The 27,838-nt window shown below is 51.8% G+C and overlaps 2 protein-coding genes and 1 long non-coding RNA gene across 5 annotated transcripts in view; 1 reads left to right on the forward strand and 2 right to left on the reverse strand.

Moving 5' to 3' along the window:
* Positions 1–8,877, forward strand: part of GRHL3 (grainyhead like transcription factor 3) — a 34,480-nt gene extending 25,603 nt beyond the window's left edge. Inside the window, exons 13-16 of the mRNA XM_059137109.1 lie at positions 160–248; positions 1,385–1,470; positions 3,897–3,961; positions 7,984–8,877. Coding sequence (XP_058993092.1) covers positions 160–248; positions 1,385–1,470; positions 3,897–3,961; positions 7,984–8,098 — 355 coding nt within the window. The 3' untranslated portion in view covers positions 8,099–8,877. The remainder of the gene's footprint in view (positions 1–159; positions 249–1,384; positions 1,471–3,896; positions 3,962–7,983) is intronic.
* Positions 5,660–7,811, reverse strand: LOC131809757 (uncharacterized). The gene is made up of 3 exons (XR_009345280.1): positions 7,630–7,811; positions 6,767–6,853; positions 5,660–6,143 (listed from the first exon to the last, which is right to left on the reverse strand). It is a non-coding gene; the product is annotated as an uncharacterized LOC131809757 (long non-coding RNA).
* A 3,366-nt stretch (positions 8,878–12,243) lies between the features above and the next one.
* The window catches only part of STPG1 (sperm tail PG-rich repeat containing 1), a 49,676-nt gene continuing 34,081 nt past the window's right edge, over positions 12,244–27,838 (reverse strand). Inside the window, exons 8-11 of one of the 3 annotated variants that reach the window (XM_059137539.1) lie at positions 27,280–27,342; positions 25,753–25,918; positions 16,919–17,109; positions 12,244–14,757 (exon numbers count right to left, since the gene is read on the reverse strand). In XM_059137539.1, the coding sequence (XP_058993522.1) occupies positions 14,681–14,757; positions 16,919–17,109; positions 25,753–25,918; positions 27,280–27,342 (497 nt within the window). In that variant the 3' untranslated portion in view covers positions 12,244–14,680. Of the gene's footprint in view, positions 14,758–16,918; positions 17,110–25,752; positions 25,919–27,279; positions 27,346–27,838 lie in introns of all 3 variants that reach the window. The other 2 variants (XM_059137537.1, XM_059137540.1) reach the window with 2 other exon arrangements.

Consider the following 27,838-nt stretch of genomic DNA (forward strand, 5'->3'; position numbering starts at 1 on the left):
AGGGACAATTCTAGAACCTGCTGCTTGCACCGCCTTCCCACTGCTTTGGGTCTGCCCTCATGGGATCTTCTGTACCTCTGGGGTCCCTTTGGACTCTGGGATCCCCTTGGGTTTCTCACAAGCCCCTCCCTTTCCCCTCTGTCCCCCCTTCCCCCCCAGGTTGCCTCTGAAACGCACCTGCTCACCCTTCGCTGAGGACTTTGAGCCTCTGCCCTCCAAAAAGGCCAAGGAAGACGATCTTCAGAGAGGTACCTTCACTCCCGGCCCATCCATTGTCAGAGCCCACCACAGAGTCCCCAGCTCCCCATGAAACAGGCCCCAAAGCCTCAAACACCTACCGGGGCCCAGGCAGCCAGGGCAGCATCCAACCCAGCAGAGAAGGCGCGAGGGGCTGCCTCACTCCTCAGAGCTGGAGTTGGGCCAAGGCTTGAGGGTGGGGTGGGGGCTAGGGGGAAAGCCCACGGTGCTTGGAGAGAGGTCCATGGAGCTGGAGGGCTTCTGCCTCCTCTGGCTTTGGTAGACATGGGCATCCTGTGGCAGCTGGCAAAGGCAACAGGCTCATTGTGTTGGGCAAGTGCCCGCCTTCTCTGCTGGGGCCGAGGGTGGGGGGGATGGAAAAGAGTTGGGTTTTCATACCTGGCTTTCTGGCCTAAATCTGTGACTTCCTGGGAGAGGGGGGTATGCCCAAACCTCTGGGAGGCTGAAGCTGATTATCAAGAAGAAACCAACCAGCAGCTAAGATCAAAAGCTTTTGGCAACCTTGAACTGAGCCTTGTACTACACTTGTTTTTTTGTTTTTTGTTTTTGGGGGGTTTTTTTGCACTTGGTATTTAAAATGTCATGTCATTAATTCCCCAACAACTCTGTGACATAGAGGGCAGAGCCACCTCCATTTCCCATTTGGATAAAATGAGGTTCAGTGATGGGAAAATGTCTTCAAGGTCACCTAGCTGGCAGGCGGTAGAGCAGGGAGGGATTCGAGCCTGCCCAAGTCAGCCCAGTCTGAGTGCGGGACCTGCAGAACTGGGTGGTGTTTCCTATCAGGGTACAGACCCTCAGCAGGAATTTGCCCTTTCTGCAGACATCAGCCTTATGGTAAAAATAATATTTGGGCAGAGGGAACACCTGGTTGGCTCAGTCTATTAAGCATCTGCTCAGGTCACGATCTCAGGGTCCTGGGATCGAGTCCCACATCGGGCTGGCTGCTCAGTGGGGAGTCTCCTTCTCCCTCTCCCTCTGTGCTTCTCTCTCTCTAATTAAAAAAAAAAAAAAAAAAAAAACCTTAAAAAAATAATATTTTTGAAGATTCTCCCATCCCCTGAGGTATATTCCCAGGCTCATTTGTCCTCCCCTTACCACTAAAACCCACCTCTTTGCCTCTCAGTTCTGTTGTACGTGCGGAGGGAGACTGAGGAAGTGTTTGATGCTCTCATGTTGAAGACCCCAGATCTGAAAGGGCTGAGGAATGCGGTAAGAGGCTCTAGGACCCCCTGCCCCCAGCTCTGGCCGGACCCCCACTCTGTGTTCCTGTCCCCCACCCCTCACGCCACAGTTCTGATTTCACACAGGAAGGCTCTGAGGAGGAATACGCTGGAACCGTGGCTTTCTGATGGTCCACCTGTCCCACCCCATTTAGGGGGGGCCTCCAGGCCTGGCTGGTGGGGGCGTGCCTCTGTGATGTTATCTCCCAGCCAGAACCCTGGCTCCACCCTGGGAGTCACACACACCATAAATCCTCCTTAATCTGATGGCTGCTGTCTGACAGGCCAGAGCTTTTTGTTGGCTTTGCAAACCTGTTTCTGTTTTAATGGGAATGAAACCCCAAAAGGCAGGCCCCAGAGATACTCTTCTTTCTCTTCCAGGGGGGCCTCATTCCTGCAGCTTGTGGTTGGCTGGGGGGCTCTGGGGGGTGGGGAGTGGCAGCGAAAGGTGGTGTCTCGGCAAGGAGACCTTCCCCAGCCCTCCCCCAAACTACCAGAGAGCAGGTGAAACAGCTGTGAATGAGACCCACAGCAGCTTTGTGGCTCAGCAAAGAACTGAGCAAACATGAGCCTCCACCAGGGCCAGCTGGGCTTGAAGGCTGAACCACACAGGACAGCCAGAGGGTTCCAACATGGTGAGGCGGGGAAGGGAGAGTGAACCAATAGTGACACCAGCTACCTTTGACTGAAGACCCACTATGTGCCAAGCATTTTGTCAGGCATGCAGCATTTGCTAGCTTACCAAAATTTCCTAACACCCCCCAAAAGTGGGTACTGTTATTATCTGTTCATTTTCACGAGGAAACAGCCTCCCAGCCATCAGGCGACTTACCCAAGTGGGTAAGTGACAGAGCTGAAGTCCAGCCCAGGCTCTCCCCACTCTGCGTTACCCTCCTGGTCCCTTTACAGATTGTCCTCCCTGCTTGGTTGGCACCAGCCCCAGAAGCTGGCCTCACGAAAGTCCAGTAATGTTATCTGAACATTAACTCAGAGTCTTTGGGTTGGACCGTACCTAAAAGGGTCCCCATCTCATATTTGAGCTCTGTTCCCAGTAGCTCTTCCAAGTGGATACCCACTCTTGACTTGTATACTCCCAGGGATGGAGAGCTCACCACCATACAGGGCAGCCTGTGCTGTCTTTGTGCAGCTTATGGTTAGGAAGTTCCTGAGTTCTTCTTTAGACTGAATTGAGATCTTTTTCCTGGTAGCTTCCAGCCATATCGCCATCCACGTAAATAGTCTAAGAATTTTTCTGGCTCAGAGGGATCTCTGTCAGGACAGAGAATAACTGAGAAGCTGAATCTGATCCTCTTCCTAAAAGGCCCAGAGAGGACCTAAGCCTGAAGCCCTTGATCAGGGGCTCGCTGCCGCTTCAAGGCAGGTAACAGCAGATAGCAACCTCTGACTGAGCCTCTCACCAGGGTGAGACCCTGGGCTGGACTCTTCGCATCCTCTTCTCAGTTCCTGAGCAGAACCACACTGTGTGGACCTCCTGTGCTTGCTCCCGTTTTATAAACGAGGAAGCTGGGGCTCAGCAACGTAAGGGGACGCGCTCAGAGTATGCGCTCCAGGTGGTAGAGCTGGGACCAGACCAAGCCTGTCAGCCCCAGAGGTGACTTCCGGCTGTCTGGGGAGAAGTGAGCTCAGGCAGGCCATTCACAGGCCTCTGAGCCTCGGGCTCCCCATCCGCAGGATGAGCACTAATGTCCTGGGATGTGATGGGGCAGGAAACCTGGGACCTGGCTGGGCCTAGGGTACGTGGTTTATCCTCGTGGAGCCTGGCATTCTCACCCATCCGATGGGGTTCGTCATGCCTGCCGCAAGGGGGACACTACCTGGGCGATCCCCCTCATTACGGGACAGGAGCCTCCCCAGGGCTCCCCTTCGAAAACAACAGTGACCATTTATGGAGGTCTTCCTCACTCTGGGAACTGCCCCGAGGGTTTCAAACAGGCCAGTTTGGTCCCTTCCTCTAGCACCACTGTCTCCACCACTAGCTCACCCAGAGTCGGCAGCTGCTGAGTGGGGGGCTTTGGGCACTGGCTTTGGGCAGGGGTTGGGGGACCCGAGGGACGCTCTTTGGGATATAGTACAGTCACGAAACGTGTAGTCTGTCAGGGGTTTGCTGTGATGCGGGAAGGCTTATAACATACGACGGGAAGTAAGAAGGTTCTATAAAGCTATCCATGTGAAAGGTAAAAAATCTACACTGTGGCCCAAAGATGGGAGAGAGTGCACCCACATGTTCGTCTCTGTGAAACAGGATTATGGACAATTGTAAACTTCTTCTTCGCATTTTTTCCACAGTAGGGATGTATATTACTTTTATAACCAGGAAGTAGAAGTCAGAGTATGAAAGGCTGGAAAGGATCCAGTTTGGGCAGCAGATAACAACCCCCTACTGCTCTCTTCCAGATCTCCGAGAAGTATGGCTTCCCTGAAGAGAACATTTACAAAGTCTACAAGAAATGTAAACGGGGGTAAGTGCTCAGAACAGCTCTCCCTCCCGTGACCCCCTCGCGGGCCCTTTCCCTCTGAAATGTTGGCTCAGGGAGCTCCCAATGCGTTGGCTTTGTGGAGAGTTCAAGGGCTGTGCAGTTGGGCCAAAAGCCCCCAGTCAGGCAAGGCCACTTGTAGAGACCAGACACTGACCAGCACCGGGAAGGAAAGAAGAGGCAGACGGAGGGAAGGGTCTTTGTAGAGACCACAGGTGGAGGCCAGGGCAGGCCTAGAGATCAGAAGAGCCAGACCCAAGTCCAAGGCCATGGGATAGCCAAGTCATTTGATCATAATGCTGGCAAGAGTGACTACCATTCCCTCGTCCGCCTACCGTGTGGCAGATGTGGGACTACACATATCCCACTTAACTCTCACAGCCGCGCTATGAGGTAGACACCGTGACTCACACTTCACAGATAGGGAAACTGAGGCTCAGAGGTGCTAAGCAATATTCGGGAGCAGGAACAGCGGAGGGAAGGCCAGGAGGCCGAAGGGCCCAGTCGCGCTGCCGCTGGTTGAGTCAGGGGCCCAAGGAGAGAGTGGCTGGGGAGGAGTCTGGAAAGGGAGCGGTGACCGGTGAGGTGACCGGGTGTGGTTTTGAGAGAGCCCCCCACCCCCAGCCCACCCCCGGGGGTGCTCCACAGGCCTCCACCTTCAGGTCTGGATGAGGCAGGAGGGAACAAAGCTTTACCTTCCAGAGGGCGGGGCAATGTGGCACCTACTGTGGGTCTCTGGGGATTAGTGCTCAACACCACTACAGCACCCTTGGCTACCTGTCCTGGAGAGCCCTTGGTGGGGGAGGGGGAGATGGAGGGTCACGTGGTGACTGCTTCCCCTCCCCCAGATTTTTGTCCCCTGGTCAGAGCCAGTGAACTGGACCCTCACAGCCCTTGCTAACTGAGTCCCTGCACCAGCCCAGCATGGGGCCTCCAGGCCAGTGAGGAATTGTTGCATCAATTTTGTGCCCAGAGGATGCACTCTCAGGGCCCTGCCTGCAGCTCAGACCCCGTCCTCCTGCTCATGACCGTGTAACTGCGGCTACACTTGCTGTGTCCCCGGGAAGGTGCTTGGGCACCGCCCCGTGGCTACTGTCTGCGGGCTCTCCTTCTCAGAAGGCTTTGCAAAGACAGGCAGGCTTTGTACCCAGGCGCTGCCCCATCCAGGCAGGCCCAGGGGCTGGCCCCCCACCCTCCCTCCTCCTGTGGTTCCCACCCAGCCTCCCACAGAAGGGCAGCGGGGGAGGGGGGCTGTCCTGCAGCCCCTGGGAAAGGACCCGTTTGGTTTTGGTTGTATGAGTATCTAGGGTTTTGGGTGTTTTTTTCCTTCCAAGTTTCGGTTTCAGACTGGGACTCACACGCTCTCTGGAGCGGAATCCTCCTCGCAGAGGGCAGGCTCCGCTTTGCCCGGACAAGCCCAGCCCCACTTCCCCTTCGATGCCCGTGCTCGCGCCCCTGGCTGCAGCCCCACCTGTCGCCGGCCTCCCTCGGGTCCCACCGCAGTCTGGGCCGAGGGGCTAGGAAATGGGTGTGTGTGTGTGTGTGTGTGTGTGTGTGTGTGTGTGAGATTTGGGGGCAGGGAAATCCTACAAGGATGCCTGGGCCCCACTGGCAGAATCTTTCTCTTAACCCTCAGCCAGCTATTTAAATCCAAATTTTAATAACTCCCATGTGTGGAGCACCTTCTGTGTGCTAGGCTCTGGGCTGAATAACTCCCCAGCGTCATCTCATGGACCGTTTGAGTTTGGTATGGAGTTCTGGATTTTTAGAGATGAGGAAACTGACGTTTAGGGAGTCCCAGGGTCCAGCGAGTAACTAGCAACCTGTCTAAAGCCTTTGCAGGCACCCACTATTTTATCTTGCCTCTTGCTTTTTCCTCTAACCACTAAGCAATGTGCAAGTAAAGGCCGTAGCCAGGCCTTTCATTTGCTTGGCTCCATTGCCCAGGGCGTTGCTCAGCCACCCTTCAGAGGCACCCTACACCCCATACACACCCCCAACCATGAAGCCCTCAGGCCTAGGGTCATCTGAGATGCTTAAATGAGAAGAGTCCGCAAAAATAACCTTTTGGGAAAGGAGAGGCCAAAGTCATCTGCCGCCTCCCTCGGCATCAGACTCGATTCCAATCGGCGGCCTCGTTTATTTTCACAGAACCCTCCTGAAAGTCCTGTGGACAAAGGTAGATACAATCAGCTTTACAAGCACCACTGAATGCTTGAAAGATGAACAAATACATTGTTTGTCTGGTAGCCGGCCAAGGGTTTCCGGCAAACCAGGACAGAAGACAGCTAGAAGTTGGCAAGGGACAAGAGGCCCCTGTTCTGGGGCAGTGGTTCCCAGCAAGCCCAGCTGCTAGGGCCCACTTGTCACTGCCCTCGAGGGGGAAGGGTCTGGGGTCTTGTCTGGGGTGCCTTGTATGGAGGTGTGCCCTCTGGGCCTGCTGGGAGCTCTGCTGGGGTGTGGGTGGAGGCGCCTTCAAGTTCATGCAGGCAAGGCACTCGGTGCCCAGCACCCAGAAGCACCCCGGAAATAACACTATCAGAAACCCACACAAACCTGGCCCGCTGACCCAGCACACACCCCTCTGGCCCAGCCTGCAGCCCCCAGACAGAGATCCCTCTGTGAGATGAAGGAATGGCTGATGGGATCTGAGAAAGTGGGAACCCGTAATTAGACCCGGCAGTCAGCACCCTGGCCTGGGAGCCTGAGACCAGCCCTGCTTCCAGAAAGTAGCTGTGTCTGGCTGCAGCGGCTCAGAGGCTGGGATGTAGGCCAGAGGTTTAGGCTCACTGCTTCAGCAAGGTCTCCTTCCTCCGGACCTGGGGGATGACAGGGACAGGGCTACCGCCTCCTGTGGGGGTGGGGTGGGGGGTTCCCCTGGAAAACAGACAGCGACCCGTCAGGAGCAGTAGTCTGAGACCCTTAACCCCCGACTCCTGCCCCACTTGAAACTGAACTCTGAACTCTCATCTGAACTCTTCCCCCAGGCCTGGATTTTGCCTTTCTCATATACGCCGCTTCCTAACTTCTATGTATAGGGTTTTTGTGTTTTTCTTTCTAAAAAAGTGGTACAGTGGAAAGAGACAGAAGTCCCGACGCAAGTCCCAGCTCTGCCGTCTGTTAATGGTGTGACCTCAGGCAAATGATTTCTTCTCTGAATCTCAGCTTCCCCATCTATCACTCAGAGTAATAAGGTTCTAAGGATTCCTTTTCTCAGGCCCTACTAGATTCTAAAGACTCCTGGAGGGCAGGGTCTGGGATCTCTGAGTGGCCCTTGTTTTTGTTTGGAGCAGGGCCCTGCTGGTGGAGAGGCCTCAGTCAATGCTAGTGTGGGGGATGGGGTGGATGGGTGAAGACACCCACCTCCATGACAAAGGGGACGCTGATGGGGTTGGGCCTGAGAGACCCTTCATCAGGGAGGCGGCTGCCAGCGGGGTGCCCTTCAGCATATACAGTGGCTTTGACGCCCTGCGTAGGGCCCAGTGTGGAGGCCCTTTCCCTCTTGGGTTGGCCCAAGTCCCTGCCTAGAGAATGTGGGGAGAGAGGGCTGAGCCCTTTGAGACTCTTGCTCTGCCAGTGAGGTTTCAGCTTTGTAGGGGTGGAACCAAGAGGGCGCCTCGTGTGGCACCTGCCGCTGATTCAGGCAGGCCTACCTGAGCGACACATCGCAGCCTCTTAGCGCAGCCACACCACGCTGGTCGCCCCACCAAGCCTCTTGCGCTTGAACTCTCACTCCGTGTCTGAGTCCTCTCTGTCCCGGGGACAAAGGAGTACTGCATCTTCCCCAGTCAGTCTGGTGCCATAGGGGCCATGACCGGAGGTGTGGCCCAGCCACTTGGGGATCATGCCCTCCACCTTTGTTGTCACAATGGTCAGGAGACCATTCATGATGTGCCTGAAATGTTGGGGGCACATTTGTAGGAACCGGTACTGTCATCCTTACCATCCAGAGGCCCTGAAAACAAGGGGCCTGCTACATTCTAGACGCATCTCCTCTTCTCTTCCAGAATCTTGGTCAACATGGACAACAACATCATTCAGCACTATAGCAACCACGTCGCCTTTCTGCTGGACATGGGGGAGCTTGATGGCAAGATTCAGATCATCCTTAAGGAGCTGTGAGGCCCAAGCCTCCACCCCCTCAGAACCCCTGGGGTGGGCCCCAGGCAAGGAGCCATCTGGGAAGTGGCCCCACACCGCACACAACCTGTCTTCGTGCCTCAGTGCTATTACTTGAATGCCCTCACATTGCAAACCCACGGATGCCAAGTCAGGAAGGGACCTGGGAAGAGTCCTGACCTGAACCCCAACTCATGCTTGAATCTACACCGGATTTCCTGCCGGCGCCCGCCCAGCCAGAGTCAACGCCATCTTGGCTAACATCCCCACAGCCTGCCTCCTCCTCAGAAGAGCTTGTCCTTTCAGTCCATCTCCTGGTTGGCTGTTCAGATGGTGGAAGCAGACCCTCTTTCCCAGAGCTTCCTTGACTCTTATCCAGCTTTCATTCTTGACTCTTCTATCAACTTCAGACCTTTGGTCAATTAACTGGAAAACTCTCAGTTTTCAGTACAAACAATTTTTAAATGTTACCAGAGAGGAAACACTCTCTTTCTCATGGAATTCCTCGGTAGAAGATGTAAATAATCGAGCTGATTGATTGGAACAAAGAGCTGCTCTAAGAAAAACAGCTTCCATACCTGTTCCCTCATGTACACATTTCTTATTTACGATTTTCATTTATGTTATATATATAGAAGTATATATTGTATATACATGCAACATTTTATATTTTTCATGGATACATTTTTATCATTTCAAAAAATGTGTATTACACATTCTTGGACTTTTTTTTTTTAGCTGTTACTCAATTATGCATTTTGTATACTCACATGGTATTTAGTAATAAAATTCTACGTATGTATTACTTCAAATTCTACACTTGTTCCTTCTGTGAAAGTCTTCCCAGGAGGAGAGGGTGGAAGCTGATTAGACCCACTTCCTCCTGTCCTGTGGGTAGTTTACCCTGGACTCCAAGGCCGGTGGTGCATGCTGGGCACTGGAGAAGCAGAGGTGCCCCCTGGAAGCCAGCGGGATCCTGATGTCGGGATCTCTGTCTCGCACAGTCCCACAGACTGAATGTTCTGACCTTAAGACCATTGACTAGAAATGGAGAAGTCCCAGGAAGGTCCAGGATGGCCTTGCCAAGGACCGCACAGCTGGGGCCAGTAGGCAGAGCCCAAGGCTGGGAGCCACATGACCTGAATTCTTGTGCCATTTCTGCCACCACACTCCGGGCCAAGTCATTGTCCCTGCAGCTGACTTGGTGGCTTACAGAAATGGGTGCTCCCCTCTCTTCCCAGCTCTGCGGCTGTGACATCATGTTGGTCTGTGGGGGGAGTATTTACACCCCAGAAACCGACAAGTTGTCAATTGTGGGTTTGTAAAAACCTACAAAGCAAGGTTTTTATTTCCTTTGGAAACAGTGACACATGAGAGCATCCTTCCTTCCTTCCTTCTTCCTTCTCTCCCTCCGTCCGTCCCTCCTCTCCATCTTTCCTTCCTCCACCCCTCCTCCCCTCCCTTTTTTCTTCCTTCCTTCATTCCAGCTTCCTAGCACACCACCGCCTATAGGCCTGTTTCTTTGGCTTATGAATGAGGGACATGGATCTCCATGGGACTTTATAACTATCATCGTGAGAATCCCAGAGCTGATTGGGGGGGTCTCTGAGGCCCCTTCGATGTGGGGGAGGGGACAGCTGCAACCCCTGAGGACCCTCCTGACTTCACTTATGGCAGATCAGCTTTTCGCCATTTACACATCAGTGTTTCCCGTAAGCTTTTGTTTGAACAAAACTTTTAAAACATTTGTAAACTACAGATGCCTCCAAGAGCCCCTCAGCTCCAACAGTCAGAGCCAGTGGTCCTAATTCCCGCCACACTGCCTGGAGTCAGGGCTGAGGCTAGGACTAGGGTCAGGCCAGCAGATCTCAGGCACACAATTTAGGAGGAGTCAAGAGCCCAGCAATTAAGATAAACCAATGCAAAGTTTTGTTTGGTTTGGTTTTTTATAAAGGCAAAAGAAAAAAAAATCCATGATGAACAAAAATTTGATGCCTGGATCAGTATTCCTGGTGTCTCCTGGGGCCTCAGACCCCCATACAGCTCACATGGCACAGCTCAAGGGACGCTGTAGGCATCCAAGTGCCTGCGTCCATTCGGGCCTCAGTACGGCTATGACGTCACCCAAGCTGTCAGCGCAGGACGACGCAGGAGGAAGGGAAGGCTGGGTGTGTGCGGAGGGTCAGCACCCTGCCAGGAGCACCGGGGGTGCTCAGCACCTGTTCATTTCCTTCCTTCTTGAGCTTCCTGCCAGCTCCCCTCCCAGAAGCAGCTGGGAAGCAGGCAGGTGGCACTTCTCCACCTTGGTTTGCCCCTTAGAATCACCTGGGCAGATTTTACCCCTCTCCCCAGTGCCCAGATCCCACAACCCGGAGCATTTCTTTATCTATTTTTTTATTTTATTTTATTTGTTTGGGGGTTCCTGGGTGGCTCAGTCATTGAGCACCTGCCTTCGGCTCAGGTCATGATCCTGGGGACTTGGGATCGAGCCCCACATAGAGCTCCCAGCTCAGCAGGAAGCCTGCTTCTCTCCTCCCAATCCCCCTGCTTGTGTTCCCTCTCTTGCTGTCTCTCTCTCTCTCCCTCATTCTGTCAAATAAATAAAAAAATCTTAGAGCAAAATAAAGTAAAATTTTGTTTTTAAGTAACTCTATACCCAATGTAGGACTCGAACTCACAACCCCGAGATCAAGCGTCACATGCTCTACCAACTGAGCCAGTCAGGCGCCCCCACGCTGGAGCATTCAAATCAGAATTTCTGGGGGTGGACCCAGACCTCAGAACTTTTTAAAGCCCCCGCCCACCCCACCCCACCCCTGGTGATTACAGTGTGCAGTCAAGGTCAAGAACCACTGCTCCAGAGACACCGTAATTATATAGGCCTTGAAGCCTTTATCATCTGCCAACAGACAAGGAATTCGTATCCGTGCAGAGCCTGCCACAGAGCTCAGGAAGGGAGCCGGGCAGCCCCACGCCCGCCATCCAGCTGCCGCAGGAAAACCACCAGGGCTCAGTACTCCTTATCACAGCCACCAGATGATGAGACCAGGGCTGTCCGTGCCTACAACGGCCATTTGGACCTCAGAGAGAGGCCTGCCTTCCGAGAAGTCAGGGGCCAAGGATGCCTCCTGAGCCCAACAGCTCTGTTCTAGGACTGTCTTTTGCTCCAAAGAGTCAAAGGGGGAAGGAGTAAAGGTAAGTCCTTTCCAAACGGGAGTCACTTTGGGAAGGTGGCCGTCTGCTGGTGGAGAGGGCGTCCCCTGCCTGGTGGTGTTCCCCTGGGAGACAAGCACCCAGTGAGGGGGAAAGGGATGGAGGAGGAAAGCAGGTGTGATGGAGGAGGAGGAAGCAGGAGGAGGGAGGGGGGGAGGAAAAGAAAGAGGGGGTGGAAGGAAGGCAAATAGGAAAACAGCGGATGAGGGAATAAAAGGCAGGCCAGAGTTCAGTAATTAAGTATATTTATCGGACCCTCGCTACCCTGAGTGCGGTCCAGGGACCAGCAGGATCAGCATCGCCTGAGAGCTCCCTAGAAATGCTTATGCCTCAAATTAATACAATGTTGCATGTCAATTATATTTCAATTTTTTTAAAAACATTGAGAATGATGGGGTGCCTGGGTGGCTCAGTTGGTTAAGTGACTGCCTTCAGCTCAGGTAATGATCCTGGAGTCTTAGGATCGAGTCCTGCATTGGGCTCCCTGCTCGGCAGGGAGTCTGCTTCTCCCTCTGACCCTCCCCCTTCTCATGCTCTCTCCCTCTCTCTCTCATTCACTCTCTCTCAAAAAAAATAGATAAAATCTTGGGGCGCCTGGGTGGCTCAGTGGGTTAAAGCCTCTGCCTTCAGCTCAGGTCATGATCTCAGGGTCCTGGGATCGAGCCCCATGTCAGGCTCTCTGCTTAGCGGGGAGCCTGCTTCCCCCTCTCTCTTTGCCTCCCTCTCTGCCTAATTCTGATCTATCTCTGTGTGTCAAATAAATAAATAAAATCTTTTTAAAAATTTTGAAAATCACATGCAGGCTCCCAGGCCCCACCATAGACCTACAGAATTTGGCTTTTAATAACAAACTATCCAAGTGACTGGCATGCACATTAACATTTGGAAAATACTTTATTGAACAATCAGTGTGGGAGCTCCTGGGTGGCTCAGTGGGTTAAAGCCTCTGCCTTTGGCTCTGGTCATGATCCCAGGGTCCTGGGATGGAGCCCTGAGTTGGGCTCTCTGCTCAGCAGGGAGCCTGCTTCCTCCTCTCTCTCTCTGCCTGTCTCTCTACCTAATTGTGATCGCTGTCTCCAAATAAATAAAATCTTAAAAAAAAAAAAAAAAAGGATCAGTGTGTCCTAACCCTAACTAAATACATTATCATCATCATGCTAAGAACATCAATACAGATACCAAGGCCCAGACCTTACCTCAGATCAATTACATCAGAACTCTGAGGGTTTGGGCCTGGGCAGCCTGTTTCTGTAACAGCTCCCAAGGTGATCCTAACATATGGCCAGAGTCTGAGAGCTAGATATGGTCAAGACAGACCCTCTGAGCTCAGGGCCTCAACTCGTCATGTATTCAACAGAAGCCAGATTCAGACTGGCCAAGCACAGCCCTGCCATTTTTTCACAGAATTCCCTCTTTCCTGATCCCATGTTGGAGGGCGCTCCTCTGGAGAGACAGCCCTTACCTGCCGGTGCTCAGCCCAGCTGCCCGAGGGCTAGAGAGACCTGACTCGTTTTCACATGCATTTCCCAGCCTCTGCGCACAGAGACCCCAGGGCTGGCGGCACCCAGCCCAATCATCTGCTAAAGGTCCCCCAGGGTCAGAGGGACCTAAAAACCAAGGCTTTGGGGTCTGGCCCCATTGTCCAGAGTCTGGGGTCAAAGAAAGGTACAACATCAAATGCCAGCTTCAAAAGGGTCTTCCAGAACTTCTACAACCCAAGTGGACAATGGATGGCCTGCAGAAGTTTCCTTTAGCCTCAACAGAAAACTTCAAGTTGAAAGATGGTTATCAACATCTCCAGTCAGGAGATTTCACATTTTGAGGACTTCCAGATTTCTGTTGAAACTCTGCAGATCTGGCCACAGTTAGCTGGATACTTACTAAATGTCCCTTTAGACAGGCGGCCTTGGACCCCCCTCCCCATACCGGCCTTACCTACTTTCCTCCACGCACTACCTGCCCAGCCCCTGAAAGTGTTGACCTTGAGCCCCGGAATTCGAATCCAACTCTTTTCCCTCAAGGAAAAGCTACGGACCTGACAAGAGGGGAGCCCAAGCCATCCTGCCTCGAGGTCCTGCCTTTTGTGGCGCTTTGCCAGGAGCTCCAGGCCACCTCCCGCTCATCTCAGAGCAGCGGGCACTGGCGGGAATCTGGGGTTCACAAAAAGGCCAGCTTTCGTGAGATGCAAGAATTCAGTTTAATTGGATGTGGTATTCTATCCGTTTCCCCCCCACTTCCTCCCTCCCCCAAAGGGAGGGCCAGTCAGTGGCCATTCGGACAGAAAAACCGTTCTCTGGTCACAGGGAAAAGTCAGAGGCGGAGCCCAGGGAGTCAGAGGCCTTGACTGTGTGTGGAGCAGGGAGGGGGCTGCAGCAGAGCCTTGCTCTGGCAGACGTGAACAACATCGGTATTTGGGGCAAGTGCTCAGTTCCAGCTCCCCTTGGTTCTTTGGGAACCTCTTCCTTTTGCCAGGAGGAAGCCAATTTGGCAGGCCAGAAAAGATCCACCGAAGACTGTGTCAAGCTGGAGCAGCAGGCCTGGAAGGAGACAGAGGCCAGGCCTGGGGACAGGGAAGTCCTGGGGAAAGCAAGGACCCACAGGCACCAAGTGGTGTGTGGCCTCCCTGGCCCTCAGAATCACAGTTTCCAGGGCCCTGGTTCTGGCAGCCTCCTGCCCACATGGGCTGCCGAATACTGAGCCACCCAGGGGATGCGGTGGCCCCTCCGGAAGGTGGGTAATGAGCAGAAGTGACCACAGTGACTGGCTGCTGTGCTCTTCCTGAATGGGAGACACAAAGATCTAGCTGGAGGTGAGGGCCCAGGCAATCCTTCCGTGTCTATCACAAGCGCCTCTGGGCCTTCCCAGCTCCGGAGACTCCAGGGGAAGTCTGGGGGTCAAGGCTGAAGGATGCCAGTGTGCCTGGGCTGCGGTCCTGTGAGGTCCATCCTGCAGGTGTGCTCTGGAGCCCAGAGCCATGGCTCAGCATCAGGCCTCTAGACAGGGAATCTGCTGTTGGCCGCCTTCTCGCTGGAGTCTGAGCTCAGCAGCCCCTTACATCTGCGGGGAGGCCCGCAGAAGCCAGCATGGACTGCTTGGCGAGGTAAACAAGAGAGGCTCTGTCCACTCCTCATTTCTGCTCAGGAAACCACTGGAGTCAGTAGATATGGACGTCCAGTCTCCAGGGGACAGCTCAAGACAAGGACAAATGCAGGAGCCCAGCTCAGTAGCAGCTGGGGGGGAGCGGAGGGGCGCAGAGCTGCCCACAGGGAGTCATCTGTCGTACACGAAACGGACATTCTCTGAATGAACGTCCCAGGGATCCTGGGTGGGGCAGCTGGTGGCCAGGGTCCTCCCTGAACTTGTGTGAGGGCCCTACAACACCGGGATCCATTTGTTGTCCTCGTTGTAGAGAAAGGACTGCTTTCCAGGGAATTCCGGCCTGTACGTGGCTGTGAGGCAAGAGAGGGAGAGAGAATTAGAAACGCAAAGCCCAGCTGCTCCAGCCCCTGGCATTCTACATCAGAGCTGGCAATGCTGGGGTAGCCCTGTCCTGTCCCTGCGTCTCACACATGGGGAGGCGGAAAGGGGAAGGGCCTGGCCTGGCTGATGCTGGACTTGAACTCTGGCTTTTGGCCTTCTTTAACTCCCTGCAACTTCTTTAACAGAAGAAAAATTCACCAAAGAGTTTTCTATCAGATTTGAAAAAACAACGGAGTAAAGCAATACTTTTAAAGAAGCCAGGTGTCAACGTGGTGGCGTTTTGTTTTCATTTCGTTCAGAAATTTCCAGAAGGGGGTGCCTGGCTGGCTTAGTTGACAGAGCCTTTGAGTCTGGATCTCTGGGTGGTGAGTTCAAGCTCCACACTGGGTGTGGAGCCTACTTAAAAAAAGAAAGAAATTTCCAGAAAAGTAAAAGCCATGATGACTGCAGCCACGTTTTCTCTAGGAGATCAGCGGCCAGGACCACACCGGGGTGAATGGAAACTCCCAAGAGGATGCTGATTTGGTTATTGGGGGTCCAAGCCCCCGGGAGCACCAGGCAGCCCACCGGAAGCAAGAAGGCAGATGTTTGTGTGGGGCTTACTCCCAGCACCCCCTCCCAGGGAAGCTCACGCTGCCGGTGATCCTGGCAGCAGGAAGTGGCCTGCGCCCAGGTGCCAGGTGTCCCACACCGTGTGCTGCAGGGAGGAGACCCCCAGGAAAAGCTTCTAGAGGCCTGGGCCACACACGTGCAGTCAAGGATCCTCGCTGGGCCCCGGGCCTCCTGGAGCCCACCGTGCATATGGAGCTAAGCTCTGCCTGAGCTGACCAGTGACCCCCAGGTCCAACCTCTGCAGTCTTCTTGACTCGATTATCCTTTGTTTCTACATTTCCGAAGCTCTAAGATCTGCTTTCCCTGTCCTGTCCACCCGATGTTCTATGCACTCGTATGCCTGAAGGGGAGGGTATATCTCCCCTACCAGACTGACATCCCTGGTCGTAAGCACCGAGCTAGGTGACCTCTGTCTCCTCAGGGTGGGAGCCTCACCAGTCCTCACTGAAAGACTGACTTACACAGACCTGTGGCCCCCTCAGCTCTGCCTTCCTCCTCTCAGGCTGCCAGCCGGCTAGCACTCCTGTCTGTCCCCAGGTCCACCAGCTCTGGCTGACATCAGGGGGTGGCAAGTGACTGAGGGGCTCTAGGAGAGCTATGAAGAGGTCAGGGAGTACAGAGACCAGCCGCTAGAGAAGGTCCCTCACACTGTTAACTTTTAGGTAGGTCCCAGAGGTGACAGGGTCCCCCTGAGTCAGCCATCTGGAAAGGGCACAGACCTAGATAGCTCCCAGGAACGGTCCCAGGGAATAGTCCCTGGCATGCCTTGTCACAACAGGGCACAGAGGGCATGGAGGGGAAACAGCCCATGGCTCTGTCTGCCCCTCCCTCACTGTGGCTCAGTGCACACCTTGCTCTCCAGTCCTTCCCCAGCTGTCAAGCGATTCGGCCAGACCAGGCCAGGGGGCTAAGCATTTCTAAGAACACCCAAATGTTGGACAATCTCATAAAAGCTATGGCCCCTTTCTCCAGAAATTAGTGTCTTCATGCTCCAAGTCTGCAGGGAATTTCAGGGTCACAGACCCCTCTAGAGCCCATCTCTGAGCCTCTGGGACATCCATGGTCATTGGTTATGAATCTCTGGCCTGGATTAACTCTAAGACACCTTCCACCTTAAAAAGAACAAAAACAGGAGTGCCTGGGTGGCTCAGTGGGTTAAAGCCGCTGCCTTCGGCTCGGGTCATGGTCTCAGGGTCCTGGGATCGAGCCATGCATTGGGCTCTCTGCTCAGTGGAGAGCCTGCTTCCTCCTCTCTCTCTCTCTGCCTGCCTTTCCACCTACTTGAGATCTCTCTCTGTCAAATAAATAAAATCTTTGAAAAAAAAAAAAAAAAGAAACAAAAAAACAAAAACAAAAAAACTTCTTTCATACTCCAAAAGTACAAGCTACAAGGTCTTCCAGATGGACTCAAGCCTCTGTAACCTGTTTGGCAAACAGCCCATAAATCAGTGACATTTGATGGCCCAGGAATGACAATTCCAGATTTGGTTTTTATAGCATTTGAAACACTCCTCTGACCTGGGCCTGGCAGGCCTGACTGGGACGGGGCCTCTGTCCACCGGCTGGTGTTGGACACAAACGCAGCACTGGAGATGAAGTGTCTAGGGGGCCCTGCGTAGTCCACGATCTCATACTGCCCAGGGCCCGGGAGGGGCGGCTTCGGGGGCAGGGGCAAAGGCTGTGCAGAGAAGTTCAGGATGGGGTTTCTCCTTCAGAAAAAAAAAGACAAAATGTAAAGCTAGCACTCAAATAGTCTATTGGGGAAATGCTTGTTTTTAGGCCAAGCCAAGACCTGGCCCACACCAACGTATCCGCATGGGGAGAGCACAGGCACCAGAAGGCCCAGGCGGAGCAAGTTTCTGGGGCTCATGAGCTGGGGGCCCCCGGACCTCACTTTTCTCTTCTGCACAATGGCGGTTTCATGGCACCAGCCCTAGGGAGCAAGGATGTCCCTCAAACAGTGGGCAGGGCAGGGCCCAGCACAGAGCGAGAACACAGAAGGCGCATTGGAGGTGCTGCTGCTGAATGGATCAGGAAGTGGGACGAAGCCTCCTGAATTCCAGGGATCTGCCCTTCCATGATGGAGCAGATCTCAAGAGACCTGGGTCAGCATGGACGTTTCAGGATCTTACTATATCTTCCCAGCAAGGCAGGATATGGGAGTGAACAAATACTTGGTTGGAAATCAAGAGCCTTCTGCCTCGCGCTTACCACTCACACTGGAATTGTTCCTTTCCGAGTTTATGACCCTTGCCCTTCAGGAAAAGGAGTCTTTTAAGTCCATCATTGAGAGAGTACATGAAAGGTGAATGGGGGGCGCGTGGGTGGCTCAGTGCATTAAGCCTCTGCCTTCAGCTCAGGTCATGATCTCAGGGTCCTGGGATCGAGCCCCACATCGGGATCTCTGCTCAGCAGGGAGCCTGGTTTCCACTCCCCCACTCCCCCCCCCCCGCCTCTCTGCCTATTTGTGATCTCTGTCAAATAAATAAATAAAATTTAAAAAAAAAAAAAAAAAAAAAAGAAAGAAAGGTAAAGGAACGGCGCCTGAGCCCTAATTCTGTCATGAATTCGCTCTGGGCCTCAGTCTCCCCATCTACGAAATGAGGAGATTGGACACGATAACCTCTAACCTTCCAGCTGCAATCATCCACCAGGCCGTGGTTTGGAAAGGTCGGCCAGTTGCCCAGGGAATTCTGGGATTGTTCGGGGAATCACAACCCTCTCCCTGCCATGCGATGGAAGGGCTGCCCACTCCCACCTTTCACCTGAGGCTTCGTCTAAGGTCTTTCACCAAAAGGGAAGGGAAAGTCCTCACAGCACTGAACAGCCACCGGAGACTCACCCCAGCTGGAAGGCCGCCCACCCAAACAGAGGAGGGGACCGGGATTCCCGGTCACTGCTACCCTGCTGCCCTTTGGCCAACACCTTTGGAAGTGAGGGCATTTTTAAACTCAGAGACCTCAAGGGGACCCAGCGATGTCTTATCCAACCTCCTCATTGTGCTAAAGAAATGGGTGCCCAGAGAGAGAGAAAACGAGCCGCACCCCCCCCACCCCACCCCAAGTCACGGAGCCCATCGGTAGTAACGCCAGCACTGAACTCAATTCTCAAGGGGCTAGCAGTTTGGGGAAAGCATCACGGCAGAGGGGAATCTTGGAGATTTAGAGCCACAGACCTGCATCTGAATTCCAGGAATCCCACTTACTGGCTGTGAGACCTCAGACCAGTCCCTTGACCTCTCTGTGCCCGCAGCAAGGAGGAATGGCACCTTCTCTCTATAAGGCACTTGGTGAGTGGAGCCCACAGTAAATGCTCGATAAAAGCAGATGTTGTGGGAGTGCCTGTGTGGCTCAGTCATTTGGGTGTCTGCCTTGGGCTTGGGTTGTGATCCCAGGGTCCTAGGATCGAGTCCCCCATCGGACTCCCTGCTTGGCGGGGAGTCTGCTTCTCCCTGTTCCTCTGCCTCTCCCCATACCAGTCATGCTCTCTTTCTTTCCCTCTCTCAAATGAATAAATAAAATCTTCAAAAACTAAAAAAAAAAAAAAAAAAAAAATTTAAAATAAAAAAGCAGATGTTGTTAGTGGGATGATCAGAGCAAGCCTTTGCCAGCTGCTTGGTCTCAGGGGAGCAACGGAGCCTCAGGAAGAGAGCCTGGGGGCCCCCTTGCATAGAGTCACCCTGAAGCAGGCTGGCCGCTCCCACTGCCAGGCTGTTGGAAGTCATCGTGAATTGACTTGGGGCTCGCGTCTCATGCAGAACAGCTGGCTGGGATGCTTGTGCTTAGAACAAAGGTGCCCACAGGAAAAGGAGAATAAAACCATGCCTCTTTCTTCCCCTCCAGCCTACATGGAAGAACAGGTTATAGTGTGTGATCAACCACCTCTCCCCTCAGAAATGAAAGCGGGCTTCGCCTTGTTCTGGCTTGTGTCACCCCTTCAAAGCACCCCCAGAAATTTGATGAGTGTGGGACCGTCATCACTGAGAGACAGGCTTGAGTCCTAAAAGCTGGAGCTGGAGTGAGCCAACCACCGCATGAGGTCACCCCAGCGGTCTAGGTCATCCCTAGGCCCCATTCATCGAGACGGCCATGAGGTGTCTACTGTCCTAACCGGGAATAGCCTGCAGGAGGCGGGGCCGGTGTCTCATCAGAATTTTTTTTTTTTTTAAGATTTTATTTATTTGGCAGACAGAGATCACAAGTAGGCAGAGAGGCAGGCAGAGAGAGAGGAGGAAGCAGGCTCCCTGCTGAGCAGAGAGCCCGATGTGGGTCTCGATCCCAGGATCCTGAGATCATGACCTGAGCTGAAGGCAGAGGCTTAACCCTCTGAGCCACCCAGGCGCCCCTCTCACCAGAATTCTTGGCAGGAGGGCCTAGAGAGGTCCCTTGCCCTCCACCCCAACAACAGTCCCAGCGCCGGCAGCTCAGCTCTCTGGATCTTTAAAGAGTGCCAACCACGTGTGCAGCCGTGTGCCAGGCACTCTGAGGAGTCCAGACTGTTCTGTGCTGTATGTTCCCAAGGGTTTGGCAATCCCCTGCTAGTGACAGTCCTGGCTGGTGACAACTTAAGAAGGTATAGGTTTTGCTCCCAGACAAACTTGGGTTTGAATCCACACTTCCCCATCACTAGCTCTGTGACCTTAGAGAAGTCTCAGCCTCCCTGAGGCTCAGTTCCTTCTTCTGTGACATGGGGCATAAGAATACCTTCCGTCCAGGATTCTTATGAAGATTAACTAGTACTTCACTTGTATTATTTTTTTAAAGCATGAAATATTAGAATAGAGATAAAAACATTGCACTGGGTTGGAGGGGCAGAAATTCCAATTAAGTGAATCCCGAATTCTACCCTAGATGAGCTAACATTTGCCCTGAAAGGTAAGCAGGAATTCTTCAGGTAGAAAAGGGGGCATTTACCGCAGAGGAAACAGCAGGGACAAGATCATGCTTGAGGCATGAGCTGTAGCTGTATGTGGCAGGAATTGGAATAAGGGGGCAGAGGCCACTGAGTCTCCTAGATGGCCTTCAGCTCTCAATGCACCCATGACTTCTAGAATGTTCACCTGTTTCTGACCATCCATCCTCACAGACGCCAATGAGAAGCTAGAGGAATAGCTCCTATTTATGGCCTCTCAATTCAGCCTAACCCCGGACGCCCCTTGCTCCCATTTGACCTTCCAGAAACCCCCAACACAACACTGTTCGACCATTCCTTGACTTTGCCTGTGCTGTTCCTTCTGCCAGGATCTCCTCCTTTCCCTGCAAACTCTGATCATTCTTCACATCTCACATCCTTCAGGGAAACTTCTGTGGCTACTGCCCTCCCCATTCCCCACCGCCCTTCCTGGGGCTCCACAGATCAGCATGGGTCCTGGAGCCAGCTGGACCTGCATACCGTGCCTTGCTCCACCACCCTCATCTGTACTTTATGTAGCTGTACTGCCCTGCAGGGGAGCTGGGAGCATGATGCTAGGTGGCATCCATAAAAGTTCTTAGCTCAGCACGGCTGGGCCCTCGATATGTTCTAGCCCTTCTTTTCGCTGCGCATAACATGCTAGGTTTTCTAATGCTCTGTACATGCCTAGCTCTTTAAGACAGGGGACTGCGTCTTACTCATATTTGAGGACCCGTCCCTATTCCTCAGAACATTTACTGAACTGCAGAGAAAAGCGGAGGGGTTGCCGCAAGTTGGGGAGTCCAGACACCTGAACTCCACCTGACAGCTTTATCATCGTTCAGGGCTGCTCCCTCCATGGTGAAGTGGGGCTGGGCAGATCAAAATGTCTGGCTGCATCAGACTAGGGCAGCCCTCAGTGCATGGTGACCGGGGCTTTTATGAGCCTCATTGCTTAGTTATAAACGCCAACCTGGTCCTGCTTCGTAGAAGGAAAATATCTATCAAAGGCTTTGAGTTGGCCACAACTTGGATTAAGTACGTTTGCAGCTCCCAATGTGAGCTGTTTGCAAATCACCCGAGAATAATGAATGTCTCAGGAGGACCCAGCAGGTCACTCGGGGAAGGCATCCGGGACCCTCAGGACACTCCCAGGCATTGATTCACTCTGCCTCAGGGATTCCCAGGGTCGGGAGGGATAAAGGGGCAATTTTTTCTCCTCATTAAAGGGCAGCTGGTTGCCTCTGGGGTGGAATGCAGCATCTGTTTAACAGGGGAGAGGGTGACAGATTACAGCCGCTTGGGAAGAAGCATCCCGTATCTAATTGAAAATCCCAGGGGAACTTTAGGTGGGTCATGATAATTACCCAAATTGGAGTGGGGCCAACAGGGTTTGATTCTTCAGCTCTGGCTGTGGCAGGACAGCGTGTCTGTGCAAAACCAGGGCCTTAGAAACTCCAGGAAGTAGATCAAGGGTTAGAAAGATGTCAGTGGGCGTTTCTCCTCGCTGCTGGCGTGGGAGGCAGCGCCTGGGAGGGACAAGTTTGATCTCTAAAAAGCCCTTATCCTGACTCACCCCGATTCACTGAGTCATCACTGTGATGGTATTGAAGACCTGAAGCAGACACTCCACGTCTCTTCCAAAGCCCTCGCTGTAAACCGGTAAATGCTCTTAGCTTTGCGTCAGAAGGTAGCCACAGCCAAGAGGCACCTGTGCCCTGTTCCTCAGCTAGGGAGCCCAGACACGGTCATCTGAACACCTGCCAGCCCTTAGCACAGCACCTGCCCTCCAGGGGCCACTCAAGAAGCAGCCGGTGAGTACAGTATGCTCACATACGAAATACAAGTTCCGTGTATCGAAAGCTTACCGTGAACCAGACCTGGTGAGCTCTCTGGGTTATCGTATGTTAGCCTCCCAAGCACGTTACGCAGTGTTCATTTCACAATTTCCAGGATTGAATTTGAATTCCTGGGAGTTAAGGGTCCCCCCCGCCCTTGCACCCCCAGGCTCCCAGAACTGGTAAATGTGGAAGGTGGGAGGTCCAACTCTGATTTGGATCCTGTGTGAATATACCTCCACTAGCCACATTGTCTCCACAGCCCATTGTCAGCTCTGGGAGCAGAGCAGAGACGAGCTAAAGCCCATGCCTGGCACCCTGTCGGCCTCCCTAGCCCGCCTGGGATCTCACCCCATCCTCAACTCCTGGGCTTTACTTTTTTGGGAGGGTTACATTGGACTAACGATTTTAGGGACCACTGGTATCTTCTGATTCTTCCTGCATCCTCAAGAAAGCAGAGCCGAAAGGTTACTTTTGCAAGATGGGACCCTCCCCCAAAATACAAGCCAAGCGCTTGCAACTGAAGACGAATAGGCCTCACATCAGGTCACATGGGCATGACATCTGGGCTGCTTGCCCCAGCCACGAGGACACCCGGTGATGACTCTCAGGTTCTCTGTGCCACCCCATGCAGCCCAGGAGAGCGAACTGTGCTTAGACTTGGTATGCATGAAGTCTTGACGAAGTTACATAGAGATGGGGAGGAAACAATGCAGACCTGATGATTGCAGCAGGTGCTCCCCACCCACTCCCACTGCTCCTGTCCCTCTACCCTTCAGGGACACAGGAGAGCAAACAATTCCAACTCGAGAGACTGGAGTCTAAACAATCAATCCCTCAATACAAGGTATTCAGCTGTATTTTTGCTTTATATTAATTCATTTCCTCATCATTGAACATAAACAGATGGATGCTTGTTTAGACTATCCTGGATCACACTTGAATTATATCTTCTTGTTTTTTAAGTACAATTAGAGGTTTCTCAGCTGTATCCTTCCCATGTCAATTACAAATGTATACATTTTGGGCCTCCTTTGTGGGTCTGGGCTGGCTCCATGTTCACTGCCCCTAGTATGTGCTCCTGAATGACATGGTGAGCAAACCCAAGGTCCTGGAGTGTCAGAAATGCAAAGACCTTTCCTTCTTTTCACACCTAAAGAGATAAGGCCCAGGGGGGTGCTGAGAGCAGCCCCAGACCCTGGGGGAAGTTAATGCAAATGTCCTGGGCACCCTGCACTCACCAGGAGGAATCCGAATGGGGGTTATGTACTCATGAGGGGAAACCCAAGTTTAAGAGTCACTGGGTGTAATAGGTTTCTTTACTTCAGAACTTCTCAGAACCTTTAATTAGGCCATGTACTCCGTGACGCTCCCAGGGCAGAAGCTTCGTACTCAGTGCTTCCTAGACTTGTTAACCAAAGGTCCGTCATTCACAAAGCATCATCGACAGTCAGCGATCCCCAGATAACCTCAGACATGCCAGCACCACGGCACGGCACCCAGCTAGGAAGACTGCCCTTGGGGATCTGGGTAGCCAAGAGCCCTGGGGCCACATGATCCAGCATTTTGTGGCGCATGCCTCTGCTTTGCTCTGGAGTTGTTCCCAGGTAAGCCCAGCGGAAGGTCATCTGGTGCCCTGTTTACCCGAGCACCCCCACAGCCTCCAGCACAGACCCAGAAACCTACAGAGCTTATTGACTGACAGACGCAAATGCCATAAAATGAGAATTATTTCAAACCACTTGTCCAAACTTTAGCAAAGCCCGAATGGCACTTGTCTGCGGAAAGCACCTCAACACTGAGTGTTCTCCACTCTCCTTTTTACTTCTTCCTCGAAGAAGCTTCCAGATTCAAACTAGGGGGCCTGAGTGGCTATACCAAGGAGTTGTACCCTATATGCTCATACACCATTGGATACGGAATAGCAGCTGGGATCACACTTGAATTATATCTTCTTGTTTTTTAAGTACAATTAGAGGTTTCTCAGCTGTATCCTTCCCCTGTCAATTACAAATGTATACATTTTGGGCCTCCTTTGTGGGTCTGGGCTGGCTCCATGTTCACTGCCCCTAGTATGTGCTCCTGAATGACATGGTGAGCAAACCCAGGGTCCTGGAGTGTCAGAAATGTTCTCTAAGGAGAACAGTCTCATCTAACCCTCCCAGAACCCCTATGCAATAAGACCCTTATCTCCACTTAATAACATGGAAACTGAGGCTTGTAGAGGGAAAGCGTCTGCAAGGGACAGAGCCATGACTCACACCCAGTTCTGCTAGCTCCAAAGCCCATCCCCCACCCCTTCTATTCACTGGCATAGCAGGGGAAAGGTGGTGTGCAGTGGTGCCCTAAGCCCGCCCATAGGCCGGAGTCCCTGATAATTCAGAAAGAGCCTGTTGCTGGAGACCGTCCTGTTTTGAGCCCTGGAACCTCTGAGGGCCCAATCTACAGAACCCAAGAACTGAAGGACAGAAGGGACTTACTCATGGATTCCATCTGAGGTCTGAATCCTTTCTCCAGATCCTAAGTCTAATTTGGCCTGTTCATGCCTTGCTCGTCTCTTCAACCCCATCTTCTTGTCCTGCGCTGATGGTCAGACTAGGCACAACGTTGCCAGCCTCTCCTGGTTGCCTGGACTTCTGACCTGCTGTGGGTATGAACCTAGGTACCTGCCTAACCCCTGTGGGGCGGGGGGCACCCTGCAGGTCAGCTCTCCCCACCAGGGACCAGTCCTACCTGGAGAGGACTATACTGGGGTGAGGTCTTAGATGGTGACAGGCAGCCTGAACTTACAGCTAGTTCTAGCTCTAGAACCACCTGAGGAATAAATAAGCCTTGCAAGTTCTTGAACCTGTTTGGTGAAGGTAATATTAAACACATAGGATATTAAACATGTTAACAAGAATCCCCATCTTCACTTTTTAAATGTGTGTGTGCTAATGCTGTCACCGTTTGCACCTATCCTACGGCAAACATCAGATCTCAAAGCAACCTACAAGGCATGAATTATCCCCACTTTACTCCACAGATGAGAACATGGAGGCTCAGAAGGTTTAGTACAGTGCCCTAGGTCGCACAGCATGAAAACAGCAGAGCTGAAGTTCAAATCCGGCAGGTCTGACCAACTCTGTGGTCTAGACTTTCAATCTATCCGTACAAAACTATGACAGGCCCTTGTTGCTATATATCTTGCCACCCCAGCAAAGATGTTATGTTATAAAAATAGAATAATGTTAGCACCAAGATAGCATATCATCATAACGGATGTGGAAAGATCCAGACAGTCCTGAGCCTGATTCCCAGGGGCATTTCACGTTAGCTGTGTGCCCACAGGCAAAGCCTCAGGCTCACTGTAGTGCAGCTTCCCAGTCTATGGAGTGAGAATAATAATTCTTACAATAGAGTCATGATGATGGTTGAGGAAGAGGCTATGTTCCCGGCACATAGCAGTTGCTCAATAAACATCAAGCATTCAGTAAGTATTTATTGAGCACCCACTACATCAACAAGGGAGAGGGACCTGAAGCTGTGTCCTGCCAACCAGTGACACCCCTTTATTTTCTGCTTCTGTTGGGTCCTTCCCCAGAGCCACCTTTCCAAAGAAAGACTAGAATAATCAGGACTCACGGGATAAGAGTCTTTTTCAGAATCTTGGTGTGATCATTGGGGTTGTAATAACCAGGTCCTGGGCCCGTTGATGTCAGTTTTAATCCACGTTCAGTTTTTGATTTAAAACAAGACATTAATACCTTTGGCGACTGCTTCACAAGGGATTCGTTGATATTATAATGTCCTAAGAAGAAAGACATTTTAAATAACAGAATAAGGAACTCTTCTCAAGTAAATGAAAAGCACTACTTCACACGTAAGAATACATTTAACACTAGAAGGGGCTATCTCTCTACGGTGGTCTGATGGAAGGGCTCCCTGAAATCACTGAAAAGCACACTCATCCTCGAGGAAACATGCTCACAGTAGCCCAGTTATGGGTCACTGTCACCTCCATTCTAGAGAGGTAGAAATGGAGACTTGGAGATATTGAATGATTTGCCAAAAAAGATTTCATCTAACCAGGAACTAAGCCCAGCTTCCTCCTCCATAAGGTAAGAATAATTTTTCCAGCAACAGGGTGGTTAGGACAGTTGGATAATATTGAAGTTTCTGGCACATGGTAGTCATTTAGTAACTATTATACGATCGACAAATATTTATTGAGTACCTACTATGTGACCCGGGGCCACCCGTCTCCAAAGTCCACGCTTTCCCACCATGCCCTGTTTCAAGAAACTGAGAGAGTAAAATAAATTTGGCTGTAGAGGAAGAGAAGGTCCTGGACTGGGGGAACAGAAGGCAGTCTCACCCCTGAATTGTTGGGAGCCCTGTCGGGGGTATAGGTGTTTTGGAGTACAAAGAGGGAGTACTGACCAGAAATTTGAGGATGCCTGGATCCTCTGACCCAGCTTTCCCATTACTCAGAAATTAAAGAAATTATTCAGCATAGGGGAAAAGCTCTAAGCATAGACACATACATAACAGCAGTGGCCACAGTGTGAGAAGTGTACGTGGCCTGAAGGTCCAAGAGCAGAGGCACCGTGCTGGGCCCAGCAGCCCAGTCTAGTGCAAGATCAGCCCTGGCCATGATAAACATGGAGACCATAAAGCCACATGGCCATGTTTTTTGGGGAAAAAAAAAAAAAAAGAGTGAAAATAATACCTAAAAGTCACTATATATACCAGGTATAAATGGATCCATCTGGATAAAAATACGTGGGAACCCAGAAAAGTGGTAACATTATGGGTGGGGAAAATATTTCAAGTTCTCTAAACATGGTAAGATTGATTTTGTTTCAAATAAATGTAGTTTTCCATTACAAATGTACTGAAAACAACATGGGGTATTAGCAAGATGCTCTTTGTTTTTTTTTTTTTTTTTTAAAGATTTTTTTATTTATTTATCAGAGGGGAGGGGGAGAGAGCGAGCACAGGCAGACAGAATGGCAGGCAGAGGCAGAGGGAGAAGCAGGCTCCCCGCTGAGCAAGGAGCCCGATGTGGGACTCGATCCCAGGACGCTGGGATCATGACCTGAGCCGAAGGCAGCTGCTTAACCAACTGAGCCACCCAGGCGTCCCAAGATGCTCTTTGAATGATCATACCCAGTGGTGGCAAAGGTGAGGAGATACAGGTGCCTTGTAGAAGCAGGAGAATAAATGACCTCTCTGCTGAAGGGCAATTTGGTCCCAGATAGAAAAGAAACAAAACAAAACAAAAACCACTGAAATATTTTACATACTTTTGACTTGGCAATTTCAATTTAAGCAATTAATATAAGGAAATAATCTTGATTGTACACAAGCTGTGAGCTACAGGGATGTTTGCTGTCTATTTATATAGTGAGCAGTTTAAAACAACCTACATTTTCAATAAAAGGCCATTTGGTCCTTAACTTAATGGTACCACTATCCAATGGAATGCCATACGTCTGTTTCAAAATGATATTCTTAGGAGGTTTTTTAATAACATGAAAAGATGTTCCCAATATATGGTTAAGTTAACAAAAGGCAAATGTCCAATTAGCAGCCTTTATAATATTGGTATACATCTCTCATAGTTTGTTTCTTTTTCTCTCATGAACGTGTAAATATGTATATGTTTATACATATACAAATGTATTTTTTTTTTTTTCCTTCCACAGAGAGCTTAAAGCAATCACTT

The sequence above is a fragment of the Mustela lutreola genome, chromosome 10, assembly GCF_030435805.1.
Source record: "Mustela lutreola isolate mMusLut2 chromosome 10, mMusLut2.pri, whole genome shotgun sequence".
Lineage (NCBI taxonomy): Eukaryota > Metazoa > Chordata > Mammalia > Carnivora > Mustelidae > Mustela > Mustela lutreola.